The sequence below is a fragment of the Capricornis sumatraensis genome, chromosome 1 (assembly GCF_032405125.1).
Source record: "Capricornis sumatraensis isolate serow.1 chromosome 1, serow.2, whole genome shotgun sequence".
Taxonomy (NCBI): Eukaryota; Metazoa; Chordata; class Mammalia; order Artiodactyla; family Bovidae; genus Capricornis; species Capricornis sumatraensis.
This window is the reverse complement of record NC_091069.1, coordinates 158980455-158993210: the sequence shown is the minus strand read 5'-3', so window position 1 is coordinate 158993210 and position 12756 is coordinate 158980455. Positions and strand designations below refer to the sequence as shown.

At 37.3% G+C, this 12756-nt stretch overlaps 1 protein-coding gene across 1 annotated transcript in view; it reads right to left on the bottom strand.

The window, feature by feature from the left end:
- BBX (BBX high mobility group box domain containing) overlaps window positions 1-12756 on the bottom strand; it is a 155690-nt gene that overhangs the window by 70972 nt on the left and 71962 nt on the right. Inside the window, exons 3-4 of the mRNA XM_068979246.1 lie at window positions 12022-12264; window positions 2039-2237 (exon numbers count right to left, since the gene is read on the bottom strand). Of these exons, the coding sequence (XP_068835347.1) occupies window positions 2039-2237; window positions 12022-12264 (442 nt within the window). The remainder of the gene's footprint in view (window positions 1-2038; window positions 2238-12021; window positions 12265-12756) is intronic.

The window sequence follows — 12756 nt, the reverse complement described above, 5'->3', positions numbered from 1 at the left end:
CATTCCATTCACTCAGAGGACCTGCACTAAGTTAAATTCTGCACAGCTTTTCCTTCTTGGATATCACACATTTGACTGCTTTGGGGTTACTAAAAAATGCACAATGTCATGTGACAAGGACTACAGGGAAAACAAAATAAAATGAAACTCCATGTAAGCTTAAACTGGCCTCTAAAAGCCCTACAGCTTCTTCCTCTAGATTTAAACAGCTAAGAACCATGTTTTAATTAACAGCAAATTAGTTTGCTATCGTTGCGCTAAAAAGGAACACCAGACCAATGTTATCAGCTATATATAGCTTAACAAGGGCTGTGATCATGGATTCCCAACACCCATCACAGGCCCTTATATAATGAGATAAATGTGAGAAAGTTCTTTTCCTTCTTTTCTGCATTTTTTAAAAAGAATGGTGTTTTTAAAAGCTGAGCTGTAAATATGTTGGTTGAAACCTAGGTCCCAATTTGAATTTGTAGGTATAACAAGTAGACCAATAAAGTAACAGAAATAATGCTATAGACAGACATGTTTTATAGCTTTCTGCAGTATTTCTGGTTTGTGAATAGCCACTGTATGCAAAAAACAAACAAAAAACAAAAAAATAAAAAAACACAACCTAGAAAGACTGATCTAGACTTAGAAGTGGTAGAAAAAGCAATGGAAGATACATGCTAATCAAAGGAATTAATTTAGAAGCCAGTCAAAGATATATTCTGATTTGGTTCTGATGACAAGTTCAGATGATTAAGTATTTTATAAAAACTCTTAATGACACAATCTGGGGATTCTAGACACAGCAAGCAGGTTGAAGCTTAAACTGTACAAAGTAACAGCTGAAACAAAGATCTCTATTCTGATTCCTCTGAGTTATGCAAAGCATCACTTTGTAAGCTTACCTAGAATTATACCACAGATATTTACGTAACAATCACCTAAAGACTGTGTTCCCCCAGAATGGCCATGGTGTCAGACGGCATTTCTTAGATTTACACGTGACACCACCACACTGTTAGATGCCACAAGTCACACATTGAACTGTTAAATCTCACTAGGCCTTCTGGCTACTAGTGAAGTGCTCAACTTCCATTCCCAAGCTTTCTATTTTGCAAACTGTTCAGAGCTCCCATTTTGAAGAAAATTTGTTTGTAGTAATGACACGGGAACCCTCTAGCTCCACACCAGTTTCAATGCTTCCATTCTGCCCAGTCTCCCTAATTCATCCTGGAAACTTCTCTTGATTATGGTATTATAATAGGTAGGAAGACAGAACCATTTGCAGGGTGAATATAAATACTTTATTTCGTGGTAATAAATGCTGTAACATTCCTTACCACCCAAAGAATATTAAAGGCTCAGAACAAATGGGACCATCTGGAATGTTCCACTTGCTGGGCCAGTAAAAGGACTGGGATGGCAATTCCCTCGAAAAACCAGCTGTCAGATCCATCCTAGATTTGTGATGGAGTTGTTCATCCTCCTGCCCTCGATGTTTCGTATCCTCAAATGATCTACATAATTGTGGCTTTTAGGTATGCAACGCAACTAAGGTGCTTACAGTGTCTGTTAGTTGCTCAGTCGCGTCCAACTCTCTGCGACCCCATGAACTGTAGCCCGCCAGGATACTCTGTCCATGGGATTCTCCAGGCAAGAAAACTGGAGTGGATTGCCATTCCCTTTTCCAGAGAAGGTGCTTAAGGGGAACAACTTAATAGTGGGCATGAGCGTGCAAGCTGTTTTGTTACATTACAAAGTCCCTGAGCTCCTGACAGTCTCCACATTGTTGTCTGCTTTTCCATATCAATGTCAGGAATCCAGATATTTACAATGGCTCCACCACTTGGTCTAACCCTCCTTTCTTTAATTCTATATACATTCTAAAGCATGTCATACTCCAAAGCTTTAACCTAAGGCACATATTTGCCATTACTTCCTATTGGTCATAAATTTTGCTTTTCTCTCCCTCTCTAGTATCTGTTAAAAATACTGCCTACATGAACTGCCCCAGTCTTAAAGAACAGGGGAAATTAGTGTTTAAACTCACCGGCCATTCCAAAGTTAAGCTGAGGCATTTCTTCAGTCTTTGCTTTCTTGGGACTTGGCAAGTCTCTTGCAGAGTCAGATGGGAAGGCCCATAGTTTCTTTCGCGGATTGACAGTGGTGGGTGCTGGGGATTTCACAGGCTTGTTTGTGGTAGGACACCATTTGTAGCCAGGATTTGCTTTCATAAACGCATCTTTATACTATAAGCAAAGAATAGACAACATATTTTAATTAACACATAGATTGAAAAGGTTCTAATAGCCTTCACCTTACTCCTCTATTAAGATACTGAATTAAAAAAAAACAACAACACTGCTGTGTCTTTCCTTGTAGAAGAACGACAGCCTCCGTACGGGGCTTCAGAGCTAGGACATGAATTTATCTACTAGAAAGTTCATTTGTGGGATGAGGGTTCAGAGGTAACACATTTTGTATCTTTCAACTCTCATTATTCTTTTTTCTTTCCAGTATCCAAATTCAGATCTTCGCCTGATCTTGGTGGAGAAAGGGCGTTGTCTGTCATGTTATTTGTCACGCGTATCTATCTCAAAGTAGGTATCAGATGCACAGTCCAAATGTGAGCCGATACCAGGGTCAGGAACTAGATTCTGCTCACTGCTTAAGTTGGTAAATTAAAAACTAAAACATGCTTTACTGCACAGGCAAATACAGGCAAGTCTTTCAGAGCAACGTAATCAGTTGTACGAAAAATGAACCAAGATCAAGAATGGCAAGAGGACAGGGCAGGGCAAACTGATGAACTTTTCAGTTATTTGCAGGGGCATGTAGAAGAAACAGCCCTGGATACAGAGTCTGATTATCTGGGTTCAAAACCCACCTCTGCTGTTAGTCAGTGGTGGACATTAAACAAGTTGTACAACCTTTCTCAGCCTCAGTTCCTCCTCAAAACTACAAAGTGCAACTGCACCGGATCACATCCTAGGGGTTTGCAATGAACACATGTGATCACTAAAGTGAACATACAGAGATCTGTGAGGTCGTAATTAATCCATTACAACATGGAGGTTTTCAGCCTTCAGTGTCAATATCTTCTTTTCTCCTTTATTTTTCTATGGTTTTCTCCCTCTTTCCCAACTCTGCCATTCTCTTTCCCGACAATAAAATTAAATAAAATATATGTATGCTATTCATGTTCTATTACCAAAATTATGTCATTTGATAAAATATATTGATGTATTCTTCAATGATTATGTTATTACTGCTAGATACCTTATTTAATTAATATGATTTGTTCAATCCTATAATGCTTGCTTTTCAAAATGAATACTGTGTGTAAAATTAATTTAGTATAAGACTGAAACAGCTTTTTAAACTAACCCACTTAAAAAAGAAGTTCCTTTACCCTTAGTGTAAAAAAGGTATATCTGATCGAACTAATAAACATCACTTCACTTTAAATCATATAAATGAGAATTGTACTGTAGACAATATAATGTAAACTTACTTAGTAGTCAATGGTTTAGTATTACCCCCCAGAATTACCCTTAAATTTTCTGAATAATCTTTTTGCTGTTAAACTAAAAGCTGTACATCTGCATACTGATATATAGGTACATGCAGAAGGAAGACACAGTAAGATAAGTTCTACTCTTCTTACAAAAATAATTATAACGGGATACTAAGGCCAGACCCAAACTAGAACTTATCATCACAGAGCAGAGTAAATTTGGGGGTATCAATGTAAAGTAAGAGGTATTCTATTACAAGCACATTCACGTGCATGAGGGCGATTTACATGTTTGTTAAGATGAGGCAGACAAACAGTTTTGCTTGCTGTCTGGAGGTGGAAAGTAACAAATGAAAGGGTGAGATGAAAATCAAAGCAGCAGGCACCATGCATCATCATTTTGTCCCAGCAAAAGGCACATGAGCTTCAACAGTAGGATGAACAGTTATTTGAATAAAAGCCACCACTCTATAAAGTAACAAAGGACTATCAAAGTAACATATCTGTCACAAGACATTTAGAAGAAAGTTTTTGATACTTTTGGTGTTTTTTTTTTTTTTTTTAGAAAAAGTCCCAACTGTGAAAGATACTAGATGGATGGATGTGACTAGATTTCAGATTTCCTGTTTCTAGGTGTCACCTTCTTCCCTTCCTATGTTGTCAATCTGCTAGATAATATAGTTCTTTTCCAGTAAATACTACATCCTTTTCTAAGAATCACTTAGCAATTTGCTTTGATGAAAATCTGCATGTATGATGAAAACAATAATACTGTCATTCTTTGAATGAACTATTACCAGCATTGACTATTCTTAAAAGCACTGATGGTATTAATAAGGGCTAGCTTAAACTAACTTATGATATGCAGCTGTGCTGAAGACAACGTAAAGCAGTGACAATCACTGACCATAAACGTCTCTTTCTCTTGCATTTATTCTACCCACTCAGTCACCTCCATCTCCAGTACTTTATAAGGACTGACTAGATGACAGACACTGATTAAACACGGGGCATGAAAAGAGCATGAATTAGTCTCTGTTTTCAAATTGATTGCAATCCACAATTAGCCACTCAAACATGTTACTTCTTTTAATACACGGTCCACACACCTTCCCCTGGCTCCAGCACGATAACTGTTTTTCAGTGGGTCTGTGAGAAGTGGACATAAAGAAGGCTGAGTGCCAACGAATTGATGCATTTGAATTGTGGTGTTAGAGAAGACTCTTGAGAGTACCTTGGGCTGCAAGGAGATCAAACCAGTCAATTCTAAAGGAATATTCATAGGAAGGACTGATAGTGAAGCTGAAGCTCCAGTACTTCGGCCACCTGATGTGAAGAGCCAACTCACTGGAAAATTTCTTAATGCTGGGAAAGACTGAGGGTGACATGGTTGGATGGCATCACAGACTCAATGGACATGAATTTGAGCAAACTCCTGGAGACAGTGAAGGACAAGGAGGCCTGCTGTGCTGTAGTTTATGGGGTTGCAAAGAGTCAGACACGACTTAGCAACTGAACAACTACTGAAGCTACCTATGTGTAGGACAAATGGCAGAAGACAGGCCTGGAGTATGTGGGGTTTTATGGAAAACAGAAACTGAGAATTCACTATGAGGATCAATACTATGTAAATTAACCACAATATTAATCTTTTATATTCTTAAACTCAATGTAAAACAACAGAGCAAAGGGTTAAGAATAAAGGAGATAAGAGAAAAAAATACCAAACAGCCCTTGTCCTTAAGGAGTTTAAAGCTTAGATGGAGATGTCATAAATTCATGAAAAGACAGACAGGTCAACACAGGCAGTGTATGAACACCCAGTGAGGGTGGAGGGAGCAGGGGCCTCAGGGCATGAGGATGTCTGTCCTTGTAACCCAGCACACACACCATCAGTCATTGGCTCTGATTCGGCTATAAGAGACAACAGAAAGGCTTAATCATTTGTTGTGATGAGGTTATTAGGAAAGGGATCACAGAGAAAGCTGAGTAAGGGAGAAATCAGAAGCGACTATATATAGTCTGGAGCAAACAGCTGAGCGAAACTATTAGCACGCTGGTCAACCATGTGGGCAAAAATCCATCAGCACAAGACTGAAAGGACCAAAGAGACAGGCCCACTCATCTGGATCCCCAAGGGAGGCCTTTCTTGCTGGGGGTAGAGGGGGAAGCTCAGTTATCCTTCACAAACATCAATCACAGGCTATTGGTCCTATCCTTGAGGTAACTAACCTCTTGCTAAAATACTTATTTTCAAACATCTCCCATTAAAATAAAAATTCCCTTACTAAATTCTTTTTTGTTTTGCAGATTTCTAACTGATTAGATAACCTGAGTGAATCTACTTTATAGGCACAGTTCCTGACCTACAGAAGGTGCTTATTAGTAAATGTTGGCCCTCCTCTCTCCAATCTCAACCACCACCAGACTTCATTAGCAATGATAATACACCACTGCTATTCAGTAATGGTATTAAATACATACCCTTGATGCAGTATTTGGTCTACTTTATATATGACAATGGTATTATTATAAACCAAAAGACAGTATTATGTTAATCTTTAAAAAATTGGTTCTCAAAATTACTTTCATAGATCATTAATAAGAATGGGAAATTTGATCTTAAAAAGCACCTTAAGGAGAGATGTACTTATTAATTTTTCTCCAAGTATTTATTCTTAATTGGAGGTGGGGCGGGAGGGTTGGCTCAAAAAGTCCAGCAGTATTTCTAGCTATTATTGCAGTCTAGCCCTTCTCAACAGAGTGAGAGAGAATAATAACCCTGTTGAGGTAAAGTAATAAGGGACCCTGGGAATATCTATATAAATAAAGAGAGCTGATACTGGCGCAAATATGTGAAATATCACCATGATAAAAAGAAAATCTACCACAATTATAAGAGATTATTCAGTAATTACCTTGTTTTTTTTAAAAAAGGCATAATACAATTTAAATTCTGTAACTTTGCAGGGGCTAAGTGAATCTTTAGCATAATAAATTTTGAGATGGCTACTGAATCTGGAGACAACTGTACCTCCTCATATTGGCAGGCAAAAATCACATTATACAGGGTGGAAGACGAGAGGAAGCTATTTGAGAAGTGGCACTAATTAGTACTTCCTTAGTTCTAGGAACCTTTCCTCATAAAATGTTAAAACTTTTCATATAGGTCTGAATTATTCTTACTAGACATTTTAACAGGAAGAAAATGAATCAGACTTTTATATGACAGTATGATGAATTAAATTTATGTATCTGATAGAACAGAAGTATTTTAAAGTATACACTAACCTATGAAACTTTCATGATAAAGCCACTCCAGTAAAAACCATACATTTCAAAAAGTGACTTGAATAAGTGACCAGGGAGTTATCTGGTTCTCTTGCAGAAAAGTCATAAAGGAAATACTGAGTTGGTTACAGATACGGTTGCCTAAATTCCCTGTAAGGATTACCATGGAGACAGTAGTTCATTTCCACATATAAATTTTTTTAAAGGACAATTTCCCTCCCCAATTTGGGTTAAGGAGGAGAAAGTCTATTTAATCAGTTAGCACTAATTAAAAATAAAAATTTCAGAATTTCTTTTAAGATTTAATTTTGGCACTTTATAAAAGGATGGTAGAGGTCTGGGTAAGCAAACATTATCTGCATTTCTGGAAATGCATTAACAGATAATTCATGTACAAGTTGGATTTAGAAAAGGCAGAGGAACCAGAGATCAAACTGCCAACATCCATTGGATCATAGAAAAAGCAAGAGAATCCCAGAAAAATAATCAGCAAATTAGAAAAACAACTAACAATTAGCAAATGGACTGATATTTCTGAAATCAAGTAGTTAGCTCACTTAGTGGAACATCTATTTTGTTAGGAATCATTAATCACATTGGACAGTATCTGCCAAGCTAGGCAAATGATACTTTTAGTTTTGCTGATTCTTATGTTTCAAAGATTAATCATATATTTTAGTAGCACTTCAGTGTGTTAATAGGTTCTAATAATAAAAACAGTAAAAAAATTATTAGGTAAGGAAGTATGAAATACAAACATAAGCTTATCAGGAACAGCTAATATTTCATAGCATTTTAAACTTCATGCCTGGGCACACAATGCCTTACTTGTATCTTAACCTCAACCCTGTGAGGACAGGTATCTTCATTGCCAATTACAAATGTGGAAACTCAGAAGGTCTGAGAAGGGAGAAGGCTACTCAAACTCTACTGCTAGTAATTTGTTGCCTTGGATAAGTCACTTAACTCCTCTGGGCTGCAGTGTCCTCATCTTTAGCTTTCAGAAAATAGTATCTACTTCGTGGGATTATTTTTAGGATTAAATGAGTCAGAACCCTGGAGAGAATAAAGCAATATTCAAAAATTGGTATTATTTCAAAAAATAAACACAAGTTTTTTTTTAATAATAAGAAAGTCCTGACATTCAGAACACAGGAACGGGAAAGGCCGCAGAAACAAGAAATTTGAGAACCATGAAGCCCAAATCTTTGGTTTTACTACCCACCTCTCCTTAAAGTGCTGGGGCCCCAGTTAAGTCATACTCAGAAAAACCCACACAGAGTAAGTGACTTCATTAGAGGTAGCACAAAGTGTCTGACAGAAGAAAGAAATGTCAATTGACAGCTATGGTGTCACTCAAAAGAAAGATTCTTGGAAAACCAAAGCGGAAGTTCCAAAGAACAGAAGGGTTAAGAATCATTTAATAAACAGATGAAAATGTTGACTATAACTCAACTGTTCACAAAACTCTCACCAAATTACAGATTATAAAATAATTCTTGTATGGAAATAACAAATGTAACACTTGTTTCTCAAGAATGTGGGAATCAATGAGGTGCTGCTCTAGCACAGAAGTATGCAGGATGCCACATCAAGCTAGTACAAAGACAAATTCTGTTGAGCATGACACATGACTGTTAACAAAAGGTGTACAGAATAATAATACACAAGAAAATGACATCAAACCTTCTATGGAGAAGAATCCATTTCTGATGAAACCAAAGAAAGGGCATGAACACATTAATTTTCTCTTGAAGAAATATCGAGGAAGAACTGGTCACGAAACCCCATGGAGATTTACGGTGATAATTTTTCCTAGACTCCAGACCACAAGAGACCCCAACATTTACAAGAGGCTATTACAGTTTACTTTTAAACTGTATTTTACTGCATTTGATTCCACTGCTCTTTTATTAACGTACAACCGAGCTTCCAACTTTTCAGGCCAATTTCTCAAGATGTTCACCTTTATATCATCATTTCCTATTACTCACCTACTAACAGCTCAGGCTTCAGGTAAAACTTTCTCGTTCCTGAAGTTGTTCTTATTTTTCCCTGTCTGCTCGTATCCTTGCCTTTCTTCTGAATCCTGTGCCAAGGGACATACCAAATTCTACTAACAACTTCATAAAGCCTTTTCTGAAATATCCCCAACCCCAGCACAAGCAGACTCTTCCCATGAGACCATGATATTTTATAGTTACCATTTTTCACTTCTTACTCAAATTTCTCATCTCAAAGTCATCTAAAGTGAGCAACATATACTACAAGGATGCTAGAAGCAAATAGGAAAGACTATCCCAGGGTCCATAACTGTATGACTGGTTAAGGTACTAACTCCAAACAGCCTTAAGTCCCTGCTCTGAAGAATAGGAACACTCATTGCTGCTGTTTAGTTGTGTCTAACTCTTTGCAACCCCAGGGACTGTAGCCTGCCAGGCTCCTCTGTCCATGGGATTTCCCAGGCAAGAATAGTGGAGTGGGTTGCCATTTCCTTCTCTGGGTGATCTTCCAAGCCCAGGGATCGAACCCAGGGATCCCGACCAAAGGATCTCTTGCACTGGCAGGTAGATTCTTTACCTCTGAGCCACCAGGGAAGCATGAGACATCCACTCTGGAATGAGCTAACTAGTCAATAAATGCATGTGTTCTGTCCCATGCCTAGGCTACAAAGACCAAAGGGGGTATGATAAAAGTCATTCAAAATTGTCTTAACTTCCCAGATCCTCCCCTCTCTTTGGCACTGACTCTATCTGAATAACATGTGTGATCCTCTATACTGACTGTCCATTAATTAATTATGCTTATTAGTTTAAGTGACAAGTAGAAGTTTCCAGAAATGTCCTAGTAAAAAATGCAGACATATATTTGTACATTTGTACAAATGTATACATAAAGATGTCAAAAGGAACAATAATATGGTTTGAGTCTACTAACAGGCAGCTGCAGAAGCTAGAGGCTATGAATGCCCACAACATTGCACCATAAGGCATGCTGCTGAATTTAAGAAAGGAATCCAGGTTATATCCTTAGGACAGTTTAAAACCCTCAGAAAACATGAAACCCTCATTCAACTGTTTTTTTTTTTTTTTCCCAATACAAACCAGCCCTGGGAAACAATTAAAAAAAACTGAAAAATTCCCAAACAGGTACTTCCCCTCACCAGATACACTAATAGAAAATAATCAAACAGCAAAGAATGAGTCAGAGAAAGTTTTAACAAGTAAAAAAAAGTGACATTTCAACTAAGGCTGTAATATTCACACAAAAAAAACACCAGCACAATTGCCTGCACTCTTTTGTAATTTCAAAACCATTTGGTAAGTAGGTAGAAACAAGTATCACTTACGACTAGAAACCAATTGTATAAGGATTTTGAAAGTAGCTGAACCTTCCACACGTGGCACTAGAAGTGAGACAACATTTCATAAGAGCAACTATAAACAAGACAAGTTGTGGGGTGGAAGAGCCAGTTACGTCTCCATTGGAGTAGCTTGTTGAGGGGCGGGGTGGGGGGGGCGCACCTTATGAAATTTAGATTTCATTACTCACCACAATGGCAAATATTGTGAAGTTAATTAAGTGACTAGTAAAGGAATTCCTGTATGAAAATAAGACTTCCTTCCTCTTAAAAGTGGCCACCTGTTGGGTTTTATCAATTAGCAGTATTTGAGAAAGTAAACAATTATTGGACAGGCTGCATGTTACCCAAAAACAGTAATCCAAAAATAAACTCAAGAGTTTAATTATAGGAAGCTTATGCAACTCCCTATGAGGTTTCAGATTAATTGTTTTATCACAGAAGCATGATTATGAAAGGATCTAAAGCTACTTAATGGGAACCTTTTACTGTTAATTACTGTTATGAGAATCGGTTATGAAAATCAACTTTTACTGTTATGAAAATCTCCAGGAGCATTTAAAATCATGTAGATTACTGGAATTGACTTTAAATTTGCTAGATGCTTTACACAGTTAAAATTCTGTCTTTAACAATATAGTTAATTCCTGAAACCTTATGTAATCATTAATTACACAATAACTATGCTAATCATTTATTCTGGATTCAAGTTTCCCTGAACACTGAGTAAGAAATTTTTGTTCCATGTTAGCCTGTTAAGCAACTCAATACAACCACAGCAATTGAAAGAATTATTTTTCTACATACTGAGATGTGTAATAAAATATCTCACTTGAAACTCTGTATTTGTCACCTGCTGGTCCATCTTTTCATAGAACTTAACCAAATGTTTGGGTGGCTGGGGTTTTTCATGAATCAATATTATTTGCAAGCTGTAACTCTAAAGAAATATAGTTAGAATTATTCCTTTCAAGTTTAACCACAATGATATTGCTTTCCTTTCCCCTTACTTGCTAAATCCATTACACAATACATTTTAAATGTACAATGAACTCACACTAATTTAAGATTACTTTAGAAACAGATCAGTAAGCAATTTTTGAATAAATTAAGTCACATTTTGGAACATACATGCCACTTCTCTGGAAAGCATTCCTGTTTAGAAATACCTCTCACCAACTACTGCTTACACGGTGTTTACATGCATGCACACATCATAGTACATCCTGGTCCACTGCCATTCGTTCCTCTACTGGCTTTGAACACTCATGCTGTACTTACTACCTACAGAAACAAATCAAAGCATATCTTTTGATAACTGTGTATATTACAAAATGTTTAAAAAAATTAGTGCTGGAAGGGATGCAAATTTTGTTCCAACTTTCTCTTTCTCACAACATCGTTTTTAAAAAAAGGAAAAAAAAAACCCCACAAAAAAACTGAGACCCAGAAATTAACTCAGATATGGTTACAAAGCTTTTTAGCTTTAGAACTAGATCAAGATTGTCATCTTCACCATGGGCATTCTCTGACAGCAGAAGCTGGGTTCCTAGAAAAACTAAAAACAAAAATCATTCATAATAAATAAATCACCATTCATAAAAATCCATCCCTTGTGTCCATCAGTGCAATACATACAGTGAGAAAACACTTCTTGGCCATAGGTTTCTTTTGGCACCTCACCAGTATTTGCAAGGTGGACTTGGAACTCAGGAATAGGAACAAAGCTTGTATGTCTTCATTTAACACTTGATTCGGGATTCACCTTCTTGCTGCTGCTAGACCTTTAGCGTGGACTCTACTAACTGGGGGATGCAGGATTGGTTGTTCACAGTTACCACAAAGCCTCGTCACTGTAACCCACCTCCTTGGCCATGTCTGTGTATTTCTGCTTTTCCTTTGGATCGAGAACAGCCCACCAATCAGCTAGTATCTTGGTAGCACCTCGGTTATCAAGCCTGGGGTGTTCCTGACGTACAAGAGAGCGATGACGTTTGCAAAATAAGAGAAATGCATTCATTGGTCTCCGGGCTCGCTGTTCTGGTGATTCATCATCTTCAGTTTCACCAGCATCTTGCTCTAGGCCATCGGCCCCAAGAAGTTGAACCTATTAGCAACAAAACAAAAGCCAAAATGTTTAACACATCCTGGATAACTCTCTTTTTAACAATTAGTGTCGGTTTTTAAATTGTATTTTTCCTTAGCTCTATTTAAACAATTTACAAATGAGGGGAGGAAGGGTTTTTAAAAATTATCAACCACTATTTGTGGCTGGTAACCAACTTAAAATGTTTTCTTTTGCTGAGTTTCTATAGCAACCTGTGCATGTTTCTATTACAGCATATATTATTACATTGTTGTTATAATTGCCTGCATTTTTTCCTCTCACTAACAGTGAGCACAAAACCTCTCTTATTTCCCTCATACACAGTGCCTAGTTTACTGTCTTGTACAATATTAGTACCTAACTAACTGCTGGATAAATGATTAAATCCATATAAAGAATTAAACCCATTCCATAGTATATGGGTCTCAAAGCTAACAATATCCTCATAAAGATACATGAATATTGGTTCTGTCTTCCTCCTTTTTGGAAAGT